The 22,613-nt window shown below is 50.2% G+C and overlaps 2 protein-coding genes across 9 annotated transcripts in view; both read right to left on the bottom strand.

Moving 5' to 3' along the window:
• Positions 1–1,413: 1,413 nt before the first annotated feature.
• Positions 1,414–7,257, bottom strand: TCTN3 (tectonic family member 3). Of its 2 annotated transcripts, XM_077274128.1 has the most exons (13): positions 7,121–7,257; positions 6,613–6,736; positions 6,345–6,460; positions 5,535–5,665; positions 5,348–5,453; positions 4,712–4,866; positions 4,564–4,635; positions 4,351–4,473; positions 4,118–4,210; positions 3,905–3,993; positions 3,678–3,834; positions 3,344–3,478; positions 1,414–1,597 (listed from the first exon to the last, which is right to left on the bottom strand). In XM_077274128.1, the coding sequence occupies exons 1-13, from the start codon at positions 7,194–7,196 to the stop codon at positions 1,508–1,510; spliced, it is 1,467 nt and encodes a 488-aa protein (XP_077130243.1). In that variant the 5' UTR covers positions 7,197–7,257; the 3' UTR covers positions 1,414–1,507. The 2 variants fall into 2 exon arrangements, with proteins under 2 accessions (XP_077130243.1, XP_077130244.1); XM_077274129.1 differs by lacking the exon at positions 1,414–1,597 and having other exon boundaries at positions 3,429–3,560.
• A 314-nt stretch (positions 7,258–7,571) lies between these two features.
• CD19 (CD19 molecule) overlaps positions 7,572–22,613 on the bottom strand; it is a 40,028-nt gene continuing 24,986 nt past the window's right edge. For 2 of the 7 annotated variants that reach the window (XM_077274135.1, XM_077274130.1), the window contains exons 3-13: positions 21,855–22,112; positions 21,581–21,688; positions 20,759–20,789; positions 19,572–19,633; positions 18,691–18,792; positions 15,471–15,533; positions 15,329–15,385; positions 10,249–10,299; positions 10,066–10,155; positions 9,598–9,765; positions 8,003–8,195 (exon numbers count right to left, since the gene is read on the bottom strand). In XM_077274135.1, the coding sequence (XP_077130250.1) occupies positions 8,155–8,195; positions 9,598–9,765; positions 10,066–10,155; positions 10,249–10,299; positions 15,329–15,385; positions 15,471–15,533; positions 18,691–18,792; positions 19,572–19,633; positions 20,759–20,789; positions 21,581–21,688; positions 21,855–22,112 (1,031 nt within the window). In that variant the 3' untranslated portion in view covers positions 8,003–8,154. Of the gene's footprint in view, positions 8,196–9,597; positions 9,766–10,065; positions 10,156–10,248; positions 10,300–15,328; positions 15,386–15,470; positions 15,534–18,690; positions 18,793–19,571; positions 19,634–20,758; positions 20,790–21,580; positions 21,689–21,854; positions 22,113–22,613 lie in introns of all 7 variants that reach the window. The other 5 variants (XM_077274136.1, XM_077274137.1, XM_077274134.1 and 2 more) reach the window with 5 other exon arrangements.

Genomic DNA, 22,613 nt, shown 5'->3' with positions numbered 1-22,613 from the left:
GGATCGGTGGAGGGGAAGATGGCGTCCTAAAGCGAAAAATACACTGTTCATGAACACCGCACAAAGTACTGGTGCTGGAGGGATACAGGGCCTTGCAATAGTCTTCATACCCTGTGAAGTTTTCCACATTATATCCACAAACTTGAATGTATTATTGTGATTTTCTGTGATACTGACTCGCGCATTTGTGACGTGAAGATGAAATGATACTGGGGTTTTCTCATTAATTTAGAATATAAATCTGAGAATTGGGCCGTGCATCTAACAGGTTTTCCTCCAGGATTGCTCTGTATTTGGCTCCATCCATCATCCCATCACCTTTGACCAGCTTCCCTGCCCCTGCTGAAGAAAAGCCTCCCCACAGCAGGATGCTGCCTCCACTATGTGTGACGGTGTGGATGGTGTTTTCAGGGTGATGTGCAGTGTTAGTTTTCTGCCAACCATAGCGTTTTGTATTTCGCTCGAAAAGTTCTCCTTTGATCTCATCAGACCAGAGCTCCTTCCTCCACATTCTTTGTGTCTCCTACATGGGACTTACGGCTTTCAAAAACATCTTCTTGTCTCTCTTCCTTAAAGGCCAGATTTGTGGAATATACGACTTAATAGTTGTCCTGTGGATCTCTGCAGATCCTCCACAGTGACCATGGGCCTCCTGGTTTCTTCTCACCTTGCTTTAGATGTCAGGCTAGGTGGACGGCCATGTCGTGGTAGGTCTGCAGTTCAGCCATACTCCTGTTTTTGGATGACGGATTGACCAGTGCTCGGTGAGATCTTAAGAGCTTGGGATATTTATTTTTTTTTATACAAAGATAAAGTCCACCTGACCGTAGAATACATCGCGTGGTGGTCGGAGCACAAGAAACATGTCTGAACATAGGGTGATGGCATAAACTGGAAAAGATCCAGCTCCACGGACTTGTGAACAAACTTTTTTCAGCGAGACAAGTTCCATGAGATGCGACATCGATGCGTTTCAGGTGACTGCGCCCCCTGAATCACGATGTCAGACATTTTGGTGAGTAAAGGTTCCAGTGCGAACGCCGGTCTGCCTCCCCAGGACTCCGTCTCCCCCCGAAGTTTCTGATTACGTCTCACATTAATCCATCTAATTGGCTAAATCTGAAAGGATTTTATAAGTTTGGCGCGACATTATGTAAAACTTGCAAATATTCTCACAAATGTCAACATTTTACAGATTCCAACAACGCAAACAGTTTTCCAATAAAAACGTTCCTCAACTGCAACACAATAGTGTCATTTACACGACATTGATATTATCCAACTCCAAAAGGAGAGCGCCGCCTAGTGGGGGCTGCAGGGAGCACTTTACAGGTTGCAGCACGCGGAGGATTCTGCAGATAAAACCTCTTCTTGGTGTAAAACTGACAAATAAAGTATTTTTCTATATAAATGTTATCATGAAGATTGCCATCACTTATGTACAAGCAGCGTCAGGACTCCAGCACCCTCCGGAGCCACTGATGAAGGTTCCCTGTGACATCAGTGCTCAGCTGGTGGCCCTGGAGCGAGGGTTCGGGCCGCGTCTCGTTAGGTCAGTGAAGGTGACCCATGTCTGGAGAGCGGAGGTGTCGTTACACTGTAGAAGAGAAATGGTTGTCAGCACACAGCTCCACCCTGTAGGGTCACACCGGCTGCAGACATTCACGGCTCCACCCTGCGGAATCACACCGGCTGCAGACATTCACGGCTCCACCCTCTGGGCATAACATCAGCTGCAGACACGGTTCCACCCTCCAGGGACCACACCAGCTGCAGACACAGCTCCACCCTGCGGGGTCACACCGGCTGCAGACATTCACGTCTCCACCCTGCGGGGTCACACTGGCTGCAGACATTCACGTCTCCACCCTGCGGGGTCACACTGACTGCAGACATTCACGGCTCCACCCTGCGGGGTCACACCAGCTGCAGACACAGCTCCACCCTGCGGGGTCACACTGGCTGCAGACATTCACGGCTCCACCCTGCGGGGTCACACTGGCTGCAGACATTCACGGCTCCACCCTGCGGGGTCACACTCGCTGCAGACATTCACGGCTCCACCCTGCGGGGTCACACCGGCTGCAGACACAGCTCCACCCTGCGGGGTCACACCAGCTGCAGACATTCACGGCTCCACCCTGCGGGGTCACACTGGCTGCAGACATTCACAGCTCCACCCTGCGGGGTCACACCGGCTGCAGACACAGCTCCACCCTGCGGGGTCACACTGGCTGCAGACACAGCTCCACCCTGCGGGGTCACACTGGCTGCAGACATTCACGGCTCCACCCTGCGGGGTCACACTCGCTGCAGACATTCACGGCTCCACCCTGCGGGGTCACACCGGCTGCAGGCACAGCTCCACCCTGCGGGGTCACACCAGCTGCAGACATTCACGGCTCCACCCTGCGGGGTCACACCGGCTGCAGACATTCACGGCTCCACCCTGCGGGGTCACACCAGCTGCAGACACAGCTCCACCCTGCGGGGTCACACCGGCTGCAGACACAGCTGCACCCTGCGGGGTCACACTGGCTGCAGACATTCACGGCTCCACCCTGCGGGGTCACACCGGCTGCAGACACAGCTGCACCCTGCGGGGTCACACTGGCTGCAGACATTCACGGCTCCACCCTGCGGGGTCACACCAGCTGCAGACATTCACGGCTCCATCCTGCGGGGTCACACCGGCTGCAGACATTCACGGCTCCACCCTGCGGGGTCACACCGGCTGCAGACATTCACGGCTCCACCCTGCGGGGTCACACCAGCTGCAGACATGACATTCACAGCTCCACCCTGCGGGGTCACACAGGCTGCACACATTCACGGTTCCACCCTCCAGGGATCACACCAGCTGTAGACACAGCTCCACCCTGCGGGGTCACACCGGCTGCAGACACAGCTGCACCCTGCGGGGTCACACTGGCTGCAGACATTCACGGCTCCACCCTGCGGGGTCACACCGGCTGCAGACACAGCTGCACCCTGCGGGGTCACACTGGCTGCAGACATTCACGGCTCCACCCTGCGGGGTCACACCAGCTGCAGACATTCACGGCTCCATCCTGCGGGGTCACACCGGCTGCAGACATTCACGGCTCCACCCTGCGGGGTCACACCGGCTGCAGACATTCACGGCTCCACCCTGCGGGGTCACACCAGCTGCAGACATGACATTCACAGCTCCACCCTGCGGGGTCACACAGGCTGCAGACATTCACGGCTCCACCCTGCGGGGTCACACCAGCTGCAGACATTCACGGCTCCACCCTGCGGGGTCACACCGGCTGCAGACACAGCTCCACCCTGCGGGATCACACCGGCTGCAGACACTCACCTGGACAAGCTGACACCTGAAGACAAACCGAGCCCCGACAACCTGGGACTGAGGATTGGACTGGAGGCCGACCCTCGCCCACAGGATCTGCATGTGCAGGGAGGTGGGAATGAGACAGGCGGAGGCGCAGTCACCCTGAGGACGGAGGAGCGGCGTCAGGATCATACACTACTCCAGTCACAGCCAGAGTTGCAATGACTGGCATCACAGAGGTGCACTGTGGGAGATGTAGCATATTTCTATTGATGATGCCTGTTCTGGCACCACAAGTCTCAGCACACCCTGCCTGAATGCTGGCACTTGTGATTAGCAGCAGCTATGTATGAGGGGTCACCTGGAGGCTGCAGTTCTGGTAGATGATGGGCGTCCGGTCCCCGTCCTGTCCTGCGGTGACGTTCCCGAGCATGGCCAGGCTCCCCGGCGCTTGTCCCCCTAGCAGCAGCTGGTAGGCCCGGGCATGGAGGTCGCCGCAGGTCTCCGCGTCTCTCCCGCTGTGGAGGAGCGACACTGGTTACTACTTCATTACACATAGGGTAAGACCATGAAGGATGGAGCACTCACCGCATCGCACAGCCGCTCAGAGCGTTCACCCCAAACTGCACGTCGCTGTGGCTGCAAGAGTCGTCCACCAGAGACCGCAACATGGAGAGCTGCGGGAGTCAGGAGCAATAACGCCACGAGCACAGCGGAGGGCGCTGGAGAGCGGGGGGATGGGGCAGTGCTGTATTGGGCAGGACCTGGGTACAAACATGGCGCTGGGGTAATGAAGGATACGTGGCCGATGTCACTCAGCACTGGGCGTCCAACCAGATATCCCGGGTTCCCGCTCCTCGACTGGGCAGGACCCTGCGACGCGGAAGCTGCCGGCTGTGGAAGAGAGAGAGACGTCACGTCGCACAGAAGAGGAGCAGCAAAGTGTCCGATACAGCCGTAATCTCCAACCTGAGGAACAACTACAAGTACTAGCATGACGGAGAGAACGGCTCTGTACGTCAAGCAGGACGCACCTTATACACCACAGAGAAGGTCTGGCGGAGGAGGGCGCTCCCCGCGGACACGTTGCTGAGGGTGAAGGATACGCTCACGCCCGTGATGCCCTGCGTGCCATTGTAAAGCACCGTGTAGATCACCTTGGACAGAAATAGAGAAGGTCAGGACCCTCGGGGGCCACATAGCTGTGGACAGGTCAGGCTGACCGTCGGCTATAAGGGTGCAATCACCTGGGTAACCACGTTATCACAGACGTCTCCTCGCAGGACGGGGGTCTCGGTCACGTCACTGGTGATGGGGACCTGAGAACAGAGCACAGAGCGGTGAGGAGGGTCTCAGCAGAACAACCCCCATCCTCCCAGCAGACCCTTCTCTGACCCTTATGGCGCCTTGATCAGTCGCATCCGCCGGGACCCTCAGTACAGCCATGTCCTGGTGATAAAATGACGGCGACAAGTAGAGGTCGGTCTCACAGGCGGCGGCCACACTGCTGAGCGCACGGACACAGGACGTCACGTCATTCTGCAGGAACTCTGGGAAATAAACATTATTAAACAAGGACAGGATACAAACCGAGTCTGACAGGAGCAGCGGCTGCAGGGAGAAAATGGCGGTGGATCCTCTCTGGAGCTGCACTGATCACTGCAGTGTGAGTGTGCTGTAATCACTGCTCTGCCCGCACCGCAGAGCAGGCGGTCAATCGATGTGCCAGGGAGTGATCACTGGAGGCAGCGGCTGCTGGGAGAATTCACCTTCATTTTCTTCCTGCAGCTGCTGCTCTGGTAAATCAGCCAGACTGGATCTCACCGCTATTTATCTGTATCTACAGGTAATGTGGAGGTGACGGGTCCCTATAAGTCACGTGTCGTCCCTACCAGTCACATGAGGGTAGTCTCAGGTTGGGAGGAACACACGGAGGGGCCGTCTGCCCGGGACACGGTGGTGGTGACTGGCCCAGCGCTGCCCCTTACTGGCAACAAACTAGTAGCTTCCTGTCACTTATTAGCCACTTACTTGCCGGGTTGCCGTCTGCACACAGACCCTGATCCCCCAGAACCGCCGGCTGCCTCAATGCTCCCAACACCCCGGACGTGGAGACGGTGAGAACGGGATCACCGGCCTAAGAGGGGAACATGGGAAATGAGAGCGGCGCTCGCACCCCGAGATGAGGGCGCCCGGACTGCGGAGGCTCCAGACTCACCCGATAGAAGGCGGAGAACACGGACGTGGTGGCCGAGGCCGGAGAGAAGGACGCCCCTCTGAACGGGCCACTGACGGCGGCGAAGGTCTCTGCATCCACCCTCCGAGGGGCCACAAAGTAATTCACCGAGGCTGAAATCAGAGAGAACATCACAGCGGGCGGCTGATACCGGGAGATACCGGAGGGAGGGAACCAGCAGGCGGGAGATACCGGAGGTAGGAACCAGCGGGCGGCTGATACCGGGAGATAGCGGAGGGTGGGAGATACCGGAGACAGGAACCATCGGGCAGCTGATACCGGAGGCATGAACCAGCAAGTGGCAAATACCGGAGGGCAGGAACCAGCGGGCGGCTGATACTGGGAGATACCGGAGGGCAGGAACCAGCGGGCGGCTAATACCGGGAGATACCGGAGGCAGGAACCAGCAAGGTGGCGGATGCCTGGGGCAGGAACCAGCGGGCGGTGGATACCGGGGGCAGGAACCAGCGGGCGGCGGATACCGGGGGCAGGAACCAGCGGGCGCCGGACCGGGAGATACCGGAGGGCGGGAATCAGTGGGTGGCTGATACTGGGGGCAGGAACCAGCGGGCGGCGGATACCGGGGGCAGGAATCAGTGGATGGCGGATACCGGGGGCAGGAACTAGCGGGCGGCGGATACTGGAGAGCGGGCGGCGGATACCGGGGGCAGGAATCAGTGGGTGGCTGATACCGGGGGCAGGAATCAGTGGGTGGCTGATACCGGGGGCAGGAACCAGCGGGCGGCGGATACCGGAAAGCGGGAACCAGTGGGCGCCGGACCGGGTCCTTACCATCAGCCGAGGAGACGCAGAACAGCTGTGCGGGGGCCGCGCCCAGGAGGGTGGAGGGGTACGGGGTGTTATTCCGAAAGATCAGCCAGTTATAGAGACAAGTCCAGCGCTCCGCCCTGTGGGAAATCACAGGTGACAGTGAGGACATCTACTGCTCTCTGGTATCAGCCAGGTGAAGTGATGAGGCTCATACTAGGAACAATGAATCTACTGCTTTGGTAGATTTGGGGGCAGGGGCCCTTTAATAAGTATCCGGGGGTCTCCTTACTTGGTGCTTCCGGGTAAACAGAAGGAGAAGACGTTTGTGGGGTCCCCGGACGCGCAGTCGGGGTCACAGCAGCAGTTAATGTCACAGCTCCCAGGCGACAGGTCACACGTGCAGATCGTCACACCTGACAGAAGAGAAGAAACTTGCATTTACTTGGTATCTGCCACATCCCTTTAAGATGTGATGTCATGCACTTTCCCTTTAAGAGATTGTCTTTTGTCTAGACTTTTGCTTTAAGATATGAAGTCAGAGGGCTACTGCTTCCTCTTAAAGGGATAGCATACATCTTATATCTCCTCTTAAAGGGGTGATGTTATGAATACACTATCCCTATAAGGGTGACGAACGCTACACACTATCCCTTTAACTTAAGGCATGGCGTCATGCAGACGCTCTCTCACTGACTGGACTGGACACGAGGTGACATCACTCTTCCCTTAAACGTGACGTAATGCAGACACGCCTCCTTTGCAGGTGACGTCACTTCCCCCCCTGTCCCGCCTCTTACCGGTTGCTGCCCCTCTGCAGCAATGTGCGGCCATGAGAAGCAACAGAGCGCCCGGCGCTACCATCTCCGGCGCCATTTCCAGGCCCAGGCGTCCGGTTACCACAGAAACCGCCTCACATGACGTCACTCAAGAGCGCCGGAAGTCTCTTGCCCAGGAACTTCCGCTGTCCGCCCTGTGCATGCCGGGAAATGTAGTTCTAGCACTGTTGAAGGTGTGTAATCACCAGTAGGGGGCGCTGTGGAAGTCACAAGTGGGATATAACAGTGTAATAATCATATTCTCCTCACCAGTCACCTCCTAGAGCGCAGAGCTGACAGGAATCCCCAGAAATGTCGGATTTATTGTGGATTTGTTTTTCCCAATGTCTGGCCGGGTTTACAGGAGGAATGTACACAATACACAGCGCCCTCTCGTGTCAGTTCTCGGTACTGCAGCTCCGCACTATTCTATGTATCATTGTTATTTGGGTGTGATGGATGAAGACTTTTTAAATCATTTTTTTCACATTTTTTATTGACTTTTTATTCCTTTTTGCTTTATAAAATATCGTCAGTATCGAAGCTTCCTACCAAGATGTAGAAGTAATGAGCAAAATTATGAGGCCGGTGTGATCACATCGGGCTCTTTACAGCAGTCGTAAATCAAGACTCTGCTCTTTTACCAATTATCTTTGCTGCCATCTAGTGGTCAGTGTGAAAACTGCAAGTTTTTTGTTTTTTTAGGATTAACTTGTGATAAAATAATGACTATATTTGTGAGCTGCCGCTGGCTGTGATGGCGTCTCCTCTCTCTGATGCCGGGGCCTCGTCCTCCTCCCTGACCGTCCAGTGCACGAGCTGCTGGAGTTACTGGATGTCAGTTTCAGGGCAGTAAAGTCGCCATCTGCAGCCCGGGGACGTCCGTGGTCGATATCGCCATCCTGCTCCATGGACGCAGCTTTGTGCAGACCGTCGTACTTGTGTATTCAGGTCCAGTCCTGCCCCCCGTAGTCCGCACCGATGTCGCCGTGATGCTGCGGGGTCTCGTCTGCTCCTCACAGTCTGTTGGTTTCATAGGAAATGTAGAAATCTCCATCTTGCAAAAGAGAAAAAAAGGGAGAAAAAGGAGGTAAAAAGTGTTACGATGACAGCAGAAAAAGTGGGACTATATACAATGCCCATATAATACCGCTATACAGTCCCCACGTACTAGCACCAGTGCACAATAGAATCTATATACAATGCCCAAATAATACCGCCATATACTAATACCATAAAGTGCACAATAGTATTACGACCATGTAATACACCAAGTACTAGCACCATAGGAGCACAGTTGTTAGAGCAGTGTATGGCGGTATTATTTGGGTAGTAGCACAGTTGTTAGAGCAGTGTATGGCGGTATTATTTGGGTAGTAGCACAGTTATTGGAGCAGTGTATGGCGGTATTATTTGGGTAGTAGCACAGTTGTTAGAGCAGTATATGGCGGTATTATTTGGGCAGTAGCACAGTTGTTAGAGCAGTATATGGCGGTATTATTTGGGTAGTAGCACAGTTATTGGGCAGTATATAGCGGTATTATTTTGGTAGTAGCACCGTTATTGGGCAGTGTATAGCGGTATTATTTGAGTAGTAGCACAGTCATTAGTGCAGTGTATCACGGTATTATTTGGGTAGTAGCACAGTTATTGAAGCAGTGTATGGCAGTATTATTTGGGTAGTAGCACAGTTATTGGAGCAGTGTATAGCGGTATTATTTGAGTAGTAGCACAGTCGTTAGAGCAGTATATGGCAGTATTATTTGGGCAGTAGCACAGTTGTTAGAGCAGCATATGGCAGTATTATTTGGGTAGTAGCACAGTCGTTAGAGCAGTGTATGGCGGTATTATTTGGGTAGTAGCACAGTCGTTAGAGCAGTGTATGCCGGTGTTATTTGGGTAGTAGCACAGATATTGGAACAGTGTATAGCGGTATTATTTGAGTATTAGCACAGTCGTTAGAGCAGTATATGGCAGTATTATTTGGGTAGTAGCACAGTTATTGGGCAGTGTATAGCGGTATTATTTGAGTAGTAGCACAGTCATTAGTGCAGTGTATCACGGTATTATTTGGGTAGTAGCACAGTTATTGAAGTAGTGTATGGCAGTATTATTTGGGTAGTAGCACAGTTATTGGAGCAGTGTATAGCGGTATTATTTGGGTAGTAGCACAGTCGTTAGAGCAGCGTATGGCGGTATAATTTGGGTAGTAGCACAGTCGTTAGAGCAACATATGGTGGTATTATTTGGGTAGTAGCACAGTTGTTAGAGCAGTATATGGCGGTATTATTTGGGCAGTAGCACAGTTGTTAGAGCAGTATATGGCGGTATTATTTGGGCAGTAGCACAGTTGTTAGAGCAGTATATGGCGGTATTATTTGGGTAGTAGCACAGTTGTTAGAGCAGTGTATGGCAGTATTATTTAGCTGCTACATGGTTTGATTTCCTATCAAACATACTTTGTTCCTGCAGCTCCGTGGACACTTTCTGTGGCTCATGAGTAGTGGGGTCCGCCAGATTTGCCATCCTGCCCTCGGTCTGGTCCTCGGAGAATTTGTGTGAGGGGCGAACACAGTCTGGTTGGGAGTACAGAGGAGTCTCCATGTTCTCATAGGAATCTGCATCTGCTATTAAGAATGGACATAGCTGGAGTAGCGGTGATACATCTGGTATGGGGCGGTAATATTTATTACGTGGGCGGCTCCTCTGATTGGTTGATGTGATCACACTCATCACATCATCTCTTCTCAGACCTTTGGTCACAGAGTCTCCCAGTATCACACAGCCCCTGCTGTCTCCTCCCCTTTTCTTCCTGACTCCGCCCATCAGCGGTTACTACAGAGCAGTGCATTGTGGGAGCTGGTCTGTAATACCACGTGCCTGACAGCAGGTGTCACTACACTGTGACTGGAGTGATGGCTTCTCACCTTCGTCTGGTGTCGCCCCCTCGTCTGCAGGACCCTCGGCCTTCGTCCGGACACAGATGGATCCTTTCATGTCTTCATACGACTGGGACCCTGAGACACGAGAAGAACATGGATGAAGTGGCCCCATTCTTATATCGCAGCATCGCCCACCAAGCCCATGTCCTGCGGGTTCCTGGGCCGCACCCTCAGAGCCGTCTTTAATTTCTTCATTGGTGTTTTCATAGCAGTCGCCATCTAGAAAACAGAAGAGGAGGCGTCAGCCATGTTCCCGGCACCCGGGACAGAGCATGGACTTCACCGCCCGTCCCACATAACAGTTCAATATAAACTTATACATTCACATTTGCTTTACTTTTTATTTTATGTAAATATTCTATTACCCTAAACCGGACACCAGTACTATCCCTAGTCAGACTTAATCCTTGTCCTAGCCCTAACCAAAATCCTAATCCTAGCTCAAATCCTACAGTTAACCCTAGTCCCAGCCTTCATCAGAGGCCTAACTCTAGGACTAAAACTAACCCTAGTCTTAATCCTAACCCTACTACTAATACTGTAGTCAGAACCCTAACTCCAGTCCTAATTCTAATCCTAATGCTAACTCTAATCCCAGTCCTAATCATAGCCCTGTCCTAATCCTAAATCTAGTCCTAACTTTAACCCTAGTTCTAATTTTAACCCTGGTCCTTACGCTAACCCTAGTCTTAATCCTAACCCTGGTACATAAACTGTAGTCATAACCCTAATCCTAACTCTAACCCTAACTCTAATTCTAACCCTACTCCTAAATCTAACACTAGTCTTAACACTAATCCTAGCCCTAAATCTAACTGTAGTCAGAACGCCAACCCCAGTGCTACTTCTAACCCTAATGAGAACCCTAACCCCAGTCCTAATTCTAGTCCTAGCCCTAACCAAAGTCCTAATTCTAAATCTAGTCCTAACTTTAACCCTAGTCCTAATTTTAACTCTGGTCCTTACTCTAACCCTAATCTTAATCCTAACCCTGGTACATAAACTGTAGTCAGAACCCTAACCTTAGTCGTAACTCTAACCCTAACTCTAATTCTAACCCTACTCCTAAATCTAACACTAGTCTTAACACTAATCCTAGCCCTAAATCTAACTGTAGTCAGAACGCTAACCCCAGGCCTACTTTTAAGCCTAATCAGAACCCTAACCCCAGTCCTAATTCTAGTCCTAGCCCTAACCAAAGTCCTAATCCTAAATCAAGTCCTACTTCTAACCCTAGTCCTTCTAATCCTAGTCCTAATTCTAACCATAGTCCTTACTCCATTCCTAGTCTTAGTCCTAACCCTTATCCTAACACTACCTGTAGTCAGAACGCTAACCGTAGTCCTAACTTTAACCTCAAACCTAACAATAGACCTAACTCAAGCCTTAATCCTAACCCTACATTGGCTTGTGAAAGTATTCACCTCTTTACATTTTTTGTGGTTTGCTACCTTACAACCTTGAACTTCACTGTTTTTTTTTTAAGGTTTGCATCAGTTCATGTAGAGAACGTGCCGACAACTGTGAACATTTGGATTTCTTTTTACTGTGAAGAAAACAACAAATGAAAACTTCAGTGTGCAGAACTATTCACCCCCTAAAGTCAGTACTGTGTAGAGCCTCCTTTTGCGGTAATTACAGCTGCAGACACTTTGGATAAGTCTCTATGAGCTTTCCACATCTGGCCACTGGGATTTTTGCTCATTCCAGAAGACAAAACTGCTCCAGCTCCTTCAGGTTAGATGTTTCCTCTGGTGATCAGCGATCTTCAAGTCTGACCACAGATTCTCCATTGGATTATGGTCTGGGCTGTGACTAGACCACTCCGAAATATGTACAGGTTTCTCCTTAAACCAGTCGAGTGTGGCTTTAGCAGTATGCGTTGGGTCATTGTCTTGTTGGAAGGTGAATCTCTGTCCCAGTCTCAAATCACTGAGAGACTGAACAGATTTTGTTCAAGAACATCCCTTCATTTCGCACCATCCATCTTCCCCTTGACTGAGACCATTTTTCCTGTCCCTGCTGCCGAAAAACATCTTCACAGCATGATGCTGCCACCACGTTTCACTGTAGGGATGGTGTTCTTGGGGTGATGAGCTGTGTTGGCTTGGCACCAGACATTACATTTACCTTGGTGGCCAAAAAGTTCAATTTTGATCTCATCTGACCACAGCACCTTTCTCCAGATGTTTGGGGAGTCTCCTACATGTCTTTTGTCAATCTCAAAACAAGCCTTACAGTTTTTGTGTGTAAGTAAAGGCTTTTCTTCTGCCCACTTTTCCATAAAGGCCACCTCTATGGAGTGTACGGTTTATTGGGGTCATATGGACAGATACTCCAGTCTCTGTTGGGAGCTCTGCAGCTCTCTCAGGGTTACCTTTGGTCTCTGTGCTGCCTCTCTGATTAATGCCCTCTTTGCCCGGGCTGAGAGGTTTGGTGGGCGGCCTCTCTTGGTAGGTTTGTCGTGGTGTCACATTCTTTCCATTTGATGATAATGGATTTGATGGTGCTCCGGGGGATCATCAGAGATTGGGATATATTTTTATAACCCAAACTTGACTTGTAGTTCTCAACAACTTTGTCCCTGACTTGTTTATAGATCTCCTTGGTCTTCATGGTGTTGTTTGGAAATCTCCTTGGTCTTCATGATGTTGTCTGGAGATCGCCTTGGTCTTCATGGAGTTGTTTGGAGACCTTCCTGGTGTTCATGCTGTTTGGAAATCTCCTTGGTCTTTATGGTGGTTTTTGGAGATCTCCTTGGTCTTCATGATGTTGTTTGGAGGTCTCCTTCATGTTCATGGTGGTGTTTGGAGATCTCCTTGGTCTTCATGATGTTGTTTGGAGGTCTCCTTCGTCTTCATGGTGGTTTTTGGAGGTCTCCTTGGTCTTCACGGTGTTTGCTGGCGATCTCCTTACATTGCACACAGGTGGACGTTTTGTCACTAAGCATGGGACTTATGAAGAGAATTGCTTGCACCAGAAATTTTTAGAGGCTTCATCGCAACAGGAGTGAATACATATGCAAATGCCAATTTTTAGTTATTTGATCCCATAAATTTAATTTATGCTGATATTTTTTTTCTAATTTCACCAATTTCGACTATTTAGTGCTGATGCATCGCACACAAATCAAATTACAAAAATATTTACACACAGGCTGTTATATAACAAAATAGCTAAAAAACCAAGGGGTGTGAATACTTTTGCAAGCCATTGTACTTCTAACACTAACTGTAGTCATAAAACACAAGATAGGGAGTACAAAAGTCCAAACCATTATTTAAAACAAAAACAACCTTTATTGATCAAGTAACAAACAATTTTAAAATACACATATCATAATCATATATAATAATAAAGCAGAGAAATCAAGAGGGAGACTCTGAAGGTAGCCGGGTCAGATGCACGCTGCAATGTACATCCCAGGTCTGAGTACTGGTGCAAATGGTGGGAAAAATTAATTAATTAACCTATGTCAGCTAGGACACAATCATAAATGTCCACTAACCATATAAAACGCTGTATACATAGCCCACCATTATAATGTCCTAATAGTAATAATTGCACACTCACCCATTGGTAATTCTAGTGGGGCGCAGCCTGCACTTCACCCGGCGGCCCTGGACGCGCGTTTCGCGGAAATGGCTTTCTCAACAGGGTTCACTTGTCTCTTAGTCCCCTGTGCTTATATCTACCGCGCACCGGAAGTGTGCTTGGCGATCGGCGCATGCGCAGTGGCTCCCCACATCAGCAGCACCTGAGGACCGTCAACACAGGACGCACAGGGGGCGGAAGTCCGCCGTGTGACGTCATGAACTGTGCGCCCCGCATGTAAGAGACGGTCGCCAGGGGAAGCCGATGCTAGGGGTATCCACTGGGATGGCCACTTTTTGGAATTTATTTTGGAACTGCTGGAATTTGTTTTAACTCACAATTTTTTTGTGTTTAAGGACAGGTTTTATTTACAGATACAAGGTACTGCAATGGGTGCGGCATGTGCCCCGTCGTATGCAAATTTATTTTTGGGTTTTTGGGAACGGCATATTTTTCAGGGTGACGGGGCACATGCCGCAGACCCAGTGGTGGGCTGGTTTCGCTACATTGATGATGTTCTTATGATTTGGAACGGTGGCGAGGCCAGCCTAACCAAATTTATGCAGGAACTTAATGACAACAGTTTCAACTTAAAATTCACATACACTTGGCATAGGAGTAAAATTGATTTTTTAGACATTACTCTATGTGTGGCCGAGGATGGTTCTATTGAGACAGATCTATACAGGAAAGAGACATCTGTGAATGCCCTGCTACATGCCTCCTCGGCACACAACTATTCAGTGATTAAGGCCATCCCAGTTGGGCAATTCTTGAGGAACAGACGGGTGTGCTCGACGGAGACCCGCTTCGTGTATTTGTGTATTTTAAAATTGTTTGTTACTTGATCAATAAAGGTTGTTTTTGTTTTAAATAATGGTTTGGACTTTTGTACTCCCTATCTTGTGTTTTATATGTATTTGGAGTTGTCCCTTGTATTGGACCCGTTTGAGGTATCCAGGGAGGGTTATTTACCCTCAGCAACAAGTATACTGTGAGGCTTATGGTTATGTTCATACTAACTGTAGTCAGCACTATAACCCTTGTCCTAATGCTAACTCTAATCAGAACCCTAACCCCTGTCCTAATCCTAGTACTAGCCCTAGTCCTAACTCCACTCAAACCCTACCCCAATCTTAATAATAGTCAAAACTCCTACTCCTAAATATAGTCCTAACTTTAACCCTAGTCCTCTTAACCCTAGTCCTAATTCTAGCCCTTGTCTTAATCCTAACCCTAGTCCTAACACTATCCCTGAATAAGTCTAGTCCTAAATCTAACTCTAGGCTTAATCCTAACCCTAGTCCTAACACTAACCATGGTCAGTACCCTAACCACAGTCCTAGCGCTAAACCTAGTCCTAATCCTAACCCTAATCAGAGCCCTATCCCCAGTCCTAATTCTAAGACTATAACATGTAGATTACTATATAAGTAGGGATTTTGTATTGTCTTATTTACATCTCATCCATCAGGTCACCGTCTATTCTCTCACAAAATTACAAATGAGCGTGGAGGTGGGGAGCTGCGAAAAAGCACGGTGCAGCTTCTGTCATCTCAGTGGCTGCCTATGCAGAGCGCAGGAGTCTAGATGAGTTTGTAATTGGTTGCTGAGCTCTGCATAGCAAATCTCACTTCATTATGCTGAGTGTTACCTATGGAGTCCCCATGGTCGTCCCGATCCTTGGTGGGGTCCTCATAGCAGCCGCTTGCTGGTGAGAGAGGGTATTACACGTGTATTTATGAGGGGGCGAAAATTATGAAGAGCGGAGGAAGGAGCAAAAATCCTAAATATACCGTTCTCACCGACGGACGTCTGATCCCCTCCTTCAGCCATCGGCTCCAAATAGGAATCACCGCCTGGAAATTACATCAAAAAGCAATTAAAGGGGAAGTCTGGGGAGAGGAAAGCGTCAGGGTGTTGTGCTGCTGAGAATATAGCTCACAGAGGAATTATTCTCAGTCACTGACAACAAGCAAAGGTTTGGAAAATAGTTTAGAATTAAAATTGAGTTGGAAAGTTGCAGAACTTTTGCAGCGCTCACGTCCCTTTAATGCGGCTGGTTGTTATAATGGTTTCTAACTGAACTCTGGAGACGACCAGAGAAATGTTTTTGAGGCAAAGAAATTGGGGAAGCGTGACACAAAAACAAGAGCAGAAAAGAGAAAAAAAAAAGTCATTTCCTCTTCTGTTCTGACTGTTCGGGGAGGACGGCGCTCAGATAACTTCACTGATGAAATGCAAGTTACTGATACTGGGGGAAAGACACAGAGAGATGGAGGACGGGGGTCCAAGGTCTCATAAGTGACCCCAGACATGGAGGGGAGCATGACAAAACTGGGCCTGGAGTACGAGGCATGTGCTTCACTGTCATGGAGGGGCAAGAAGGGGCACAAAGAAGCCCCTCAGCCTACCCCTCAGGAGATTAGTTACAAGAACATGGCAGCAGACCCTTCTTCCCACCTGGACCTCTGCCATTTGTCCACCATTCACCAGTCATTCCTTATCTGACTCCGCACTCGACCCCACTAGAGATCCCCCCTCATCCCTAACCCCCATAGAACCAGACGACGGGGAGCAACGTGAGAAGGAGGCATGTCAACATTAACTGCCCTGGACCACCATGGACTATACCATTACCAGATAACTGCCCTGGACCCCATGGACTATACCATTACCAGATAACTGCCCAGGACCCCCATGGACTATACCATTACCAGATAACTGCCCTGGACCCCCATGGACTATACCATTACCAGATAACTGCCCTGGACCCCATGGACTATACCATTACCAGATAACTGCCCAGGACCCCCATGGACTATACCATTACCAGATAACTGCCCTGGACTCCATGGACTATACCATTACCAGATAACTGCCCTGGACCCCCATGGACTATACCATTACCAGATAACTGCCCTGGACCCCCATGGACTATACCATTACCAGATAACTGCCCTGGACCCCCATGGACTATACCATTACCAGATAACTGCCCTGGACCCCCATGGATTATACCATTACCAGATAACTGCCCTGGACCCCCATGGACTATACCATTACCAGATAACTGCCCTGGACCCCCATGGACTATACCATTACCAGATAACTGCCCTGGACCCCATGGACTATACCATTACCAGATAACTGCCCTGGACCCCATGGACTATACCATTACCAGATAACTGCCCTGGACCCCATGGACTATACCATTACCAGATAACTGCCCTGGACCCCATGGACTATACCATTACCAGATAACTGCCCTGGACCCCATGGACTATACCATTACCAGATAACTGCCCTGGACCCCCATGGACTATACCATTACCAGATAACTGCCCTGGACCCCATGGACTATACCATTACCAGATAACTGCCCTGGACCCCATGGACTATACCATTACCAGATATCTGCCCTGGACCCCATGGACTATACCATTACCAGATAACTGCCCTGGACCCCATGGACTATACCATTACCAGATAACTGCCCTGGACTCCCATGGACTATACCATTACCAGATAACTGCCCTGGACCCCCATGGACTATACCATTACCAGATAACTGCCCTGGACCCCATGGACTATACCATTACCAGATAACTGCCCTGGACCCCCATGGACTATACCATTACCAGATAACTGCCCTGGACCCCATGGACTATACCATTACCAGATAACTGCCCTGGACCCCATGGACTATACCATTACCAGATAACTGCCCTGGACCTCTAGAGCTTTCCTGAGTTACTATATAGGCATTGTATGGCGGTGGCGGTGTTATAGTGATCCTGATTTAGTTCTTTTTTTAGGGGACTTGATGGCATTATTATTTGGGCACCATGTGGAGGCATGTGGTGTGGGCACTATTAAGACATTAATATCTGTGTTAAAGGTATGCATCTAATTCACATTATACATATTGGTATGATTAAATGATGAGGAGCCCCATGTTAATACTCCCAGAATGACATTTTCTATTTAACCGCCATCTGGCTGCCGTCTGTTAGCTGTGATGTCCATTTATCTAACATAATCTGCTCAATTTAACATGAAGCGGAGAATGTATAAAAGGCCTGAAGAACCAAACAGGAGGAGAACAGAGGTGAGGCCTGAAGAACTGATCAGGAGGAGACCAGAGGTGAGGCCTGAAGAATCGGACAGGAGGAGACCAGAGGTGAGGCCTGAAGAACCAGACAGGAGTAGACCAGAGGTGAGGCCTGAAGAATTGGACAGGAGGAGACCAGAGGTAAGCCCTGAAGAACCAGACAGGAGGAGACCAATGATGAGGCATCAAGAACCAGACAGGAGAAGACCAGTGATGAGACCTGAAGAACCAGACAGGAGGAGACCAGAGGTGAGGCCTGCAGAACTGGACAGGAGGAGACCAACGATGAGGCCTGAAGAACCAGAGGGGGAGACCAGTGATGAGCCCTGAAGAACCAGACAGGAGGAGAAGAGGTGAGGCCTGAAGAACCGGACAGGAGGAGCCCAGAGGCGAGGCCTGAAGAACCGGACAGGAGGAAACCAGATGTGAGATCTGAAGAACTGAACAGGAGGAGACCAGAAGTGAGGCCTGAAGAACTGGACAGGAGGAGACCAAAGGGGAGGCCTGAAGAAACGGACAGGAGGAGACCAAAGGTGAGGTCTGAAGAACCGAACAGGAGGAGACCAGAGATGACGTATAAAGAACCGAACAGGAGGAGACCAGAAGTGAGGCCTGAAGAACCGGACAGGAGGAGACCAGATGTGAGGTCTGAAGAATTTACAGGAGGAGACCAGATGTGAGGTCTGAAGAATTTACAGGAGGAGACAAGAGGTGAGGCCTGAAGAACTGGACAGGAGGAGGTCAGAGATGTGGCCTGAAGAACCAGACAGGAGGACACCAGAGGTGAGGCCTAAAGAAGGCACCGGCGCTCTGTAAAGCTCCCAGTAACCCATCTCCTGCTGCTCAGGGGTTAGAGCGCTACCCAGGATCCCGGACATGTAATGAGACCGCGCTGCACTCACCCAGAGACAGGAAGGAGCTCTTGTCTGAGTAACAATCATTACCAACAACTTTAGATGGAGACACGTTCTGGTAGGTGAAGTCCTGATCCTTGTGGGCGACGTCTGATCGGTGGTGGCACAAAGAATAAAAAGATGATGGTAATTATTAGTATTGTTGGTGTCATCATCATAGACACGAAGAAAAAGAGGATGTGAACTAAAAAGTGGGAAAATACAAAAAAGAAAAACAGGAAGGAAGGAAAAAAGGAGAAAAAGAAGACAGGAAATAAAAAAAAGGAAAATACAAAGAAGGTAAAAAGGAGAATAAGAAGATGAGTAATGAAAAAGGGAAAATATAAGGAAGGGAAAAAAAAAGAGAAAAAGAAGACGGGAAATAAAAAAGAAGAAAGTGCGAAGAAGGAAAAACAAGAAAAAGAAGATGGGAAATACAAAAGTTAAAACATACCGAAGGAAACAAATGGAGAAAAAGAAGATGGGAAATAAAAACAATAAAAACGTGAGGAATGAAAAAAGAAGAAAAATAGGAAGATGGAAAATAAAAAAGGAAAATATGAAGAAGGATAAAAAGGAGAATAAGAAAATTGGGAAATAAAAAAGGAAAAGAAAAAAAAAGAAATATATAAAGATGGGAAAAAAGGGAAAGAAAGAAGGCGGGAAATAAAAAAAGGAAAATACAAAGAGATAAAGAAGGCGGGAAATAAAAAAGGAGAATACAAAGAAGGAAAAACAGGAGAAAAACAAGATGTGAAAAAAAGGAAAATGCAAAGAAAAGAAGAAAGAAAATAAAAAAAGAAAATGTGAAATATGTAGAAGAAAAAAAGGGAGAAGAGAACGAGGGGGGATTGGGAGCAGACGTGGGGTCTCCCAGCACGTGGCGGTACCTGTCTGGGGGCTGATGGAGTCTGTGTAGAGGTTCCTGGCAGCTGAGCTCATCTTGAAGAAACTGATGAAGAGAGAAAATTACTATGCGGGTGATAGATAAACTGACATCACAGAGAGAGGACGTGTCCCATAGATGGCGCCGTACCAGGGGCACAATCCGGTGCACCACACAGTGGTCGTCCTGCCCCCACACAGTAAGAGAAGCTCAATATTTCTATTACAGGGGAGAGGAAATAAAGGAAGATCTGGAGATGGTGGATGCAGCAGCACCGCTGATAGCTGCAGGGTCTCGTACGTGGCAGCGGCACCGCTGATAGCTGCAGGGTCTCCTATGTTGCAGCGGCACCGCTGATAGCTGCAGGGTCTCCTATGTTGCAGCGGCACCGCTGATAGCTGCAGGGTCTCCTATGTTGCAGCGGCACCGCCGATAGCTGCAGGGTCTCATACGTGGCAGTGGCACCGCCGATAGCTGCAGGGTCTCGTATGTGACAGTGGCACCGCCGATAGCTGCAGGGTCTCGTACGTGGCAGCGGCACCGCTGATAGCTGCAGGGTCTCCTATGTTGCAGCGGCACCGCTGATAGCTGCAGGGTCTCCTATGTTGCAGCGGCACCGCTGATAGCTGCAGGGTCTCGTACGTGGCAGTGGCACCGCCGATAGCTGCAGGGTCTCGTACGTGGCAGCGGCACCGCTGATAGCTGCAGGGTCTCGTACGTGGCAGCGGCACCGCCGATAGCTGCAGGGTCTCGTACGTGGCAGCGGCACCGCTGATATCTGCAGGGTCTCCTATGTTGCAGCGGCACCGCCGATAGCTGCAGGGTCTCGTACGTGGCAGCGGCACCGCCGATAGCTGCAGGGTCTCGTACGTGGCAGCGGCACCGCCGATAGCTGCAGGGTCTCGTACGTGGCAGCGGCACCGCTGATAGCTGCAGGGTCTCGTACGTGGCAGTGGCACCGCTGATAGCTGCAGGGTCTCGTACGTGGCAGCGGCACCGCCGATAGCTGCAGGGTCTCGTACGTGGCAGCGGCACCGCCGATAGCTGCAGGGTCTCGTACGTGGCAGCGGCACCGCTGATAGCTGCAGGGTCTCGTACGTGGCAGTGGCACCGCTGATAGCTGCAGGGTCTCGTACGTGGCAGCGGCACCGCCGATAGCTGCAGGGTCTCGTACGTGGCAGCGGCACTCACCTGTTCTTGGCGCGTCTCCTCGCTCTCCTTCCTGTAATAAGACATGGAGTTTAACGGTCACTCGGATTTCCTTGGATTGTAAATCTGACTCTGTGAATCGCCACCATTACTGCACCACTAAGCACCATATTCGGCAGCCATATTGGTTGTCACAAAAGCAATTCATTCATATCTCTGAATAGTATCTCTTAGGCGATGTTCACACTGAGATTATTTTTTAGCAATTTTGTTTTTAAGCAGATTGTCGAAAAAAAAAAAACACTTGGAAAACTCTCATTCATTTCTTTGGGAAATCCTCTTTTCTGGTCAGATGAGGAGGATTTGAGTTTTTTTTTTTTTACCTGAAGAGATGTGGAAAAAACAAAACAGATGTTAAAAAAAAAGGTCTGGTCACTTCTGGGAAGTGGAATCTGATGGAATCCACTCCAAACTGGGCACTATCCAATCAGAAGGCTGCAAAAAAAAAAAAAAAACGTTTCCAGAAATGAAAAAAATTGCTTCAAAAATTCCTTTAAAAAAAAAAGCGCCTAAAAGACTTGTCATTTTAAAACGCCTCAAAAACCCTCCGTGTGAACACGGCCTTAGAATACGCTACAACAGTGATCCCATTCATCTGACACAGACTTGTTACAGGAAAACGCTCCGATACACTGCAACGAACCCTATACTTTTGCAAGCAAGAGATGATGGAGACTGGTTTCGAGGCGCGTGAGGGCGGACATTGTGTCCGTTCACTGACAACCAGCAGAGATAGTGACGTGTGGGAGTTTTCTGCTGAGGGGCCATGATAAAATATTGATTCCCGGGTACGGTGACACGCACTGCGTCTTATGCTTACGAAGCCGCCCGCGAGCAGCAGGCAGAGCAGCGCAGAGGACGATGCCACCGCCACGATGATCCAGTATCGCTCCTTCAGGAACAGCTGCCATCCTGCCAGGAGGAAACAAGACACAAGTCAGCGAGCTGCGGGGTCTCTACCGTCGTATCCCATATAAGTGGCTTATGGGAATCACATCAGGCCTCCTTCATGGCGCTCCGGTCGGCCCCCACGGCCATCCCTGAACCACACGGCAGCCCCTCCGTCCAGTTATCTCACCTGTCGCGTTGCCGTGTGGAGGCGACCCTCGACATGTCGCGTTTAACATCTTTACCATACTGCTACCCCCAGAATCCTCGTCAATGATGGAGGTGATGACGAACGATGGCCCCTTCCTCATCACCTTGACGCTCAGCTGAGGCCCCGCTCTGTGCACCATGGCAATCACCTCGTCACCTCTGGACCATTGCACCCTGGTCCAGGTCCTCGGGGCGCGGCAGGCGATCCGCTGCTCCTCCACATCATCCAGCTCACTATCTGTGGGGAAGAAAGAGGAGCTGTGGGGAGGAGTAAGCGCCGGGGCCAGGAATCCGGGACATCAGCGATGGAAGCGACGACAGCACCGAAGAGGCTGTCATCACCGGGCAACAGGGCGAAAGGCCCCACATCTTATGGACCATAGCCCCCCACCAGGCCCACTCACTGCCCCCAACAACTTTATTAATCATCATAAGAACAACAAGAATCTCCACCATCATCAAATAAATCTAATGAAAGGCTCCACACACTGTGGGACCACCACACACAGAGATATCGGCAGGAGCATCCCACCAGCTGTTGTGTATGGGAGCCCCCGAAACTCCCCCAACAGGCGGTGTCAGGGGCAAGAAGGACCAGGCCGAACAGTACAACACCCGATCATTTGTTGTCATGGAGGATTAGCCCCTGTCAGAGAAGTCTCCAGGGGATAGAGGAAAATGGAGTGGACAGAGGAGTCTGGAGGAGGACAGAAGAGTATGGAGGAGGACAGAGGGGTCT

Source organism: Ranitomeya variabilis, chromosome 7 (assembly GCF_051348905.1).
Source record: "Ranitomeya variabilis isolate aRanVar5 chromosome 7, aRanVar5.hap1, whole genome shotgun sequence".
In the NCBI taxonomy this organism is placed as follows: domain Eukaryota; kingdom Metazoa; phylum Chordata; class Amphibia; order Anura; family Dendrobatidae; genus Ranitomeya; species Ranitomeya variabilis.
Note: the sequence above shows the minus strand (reverse complement) of the source record. Positions and strands in the feature narration are given on the sequence as shown.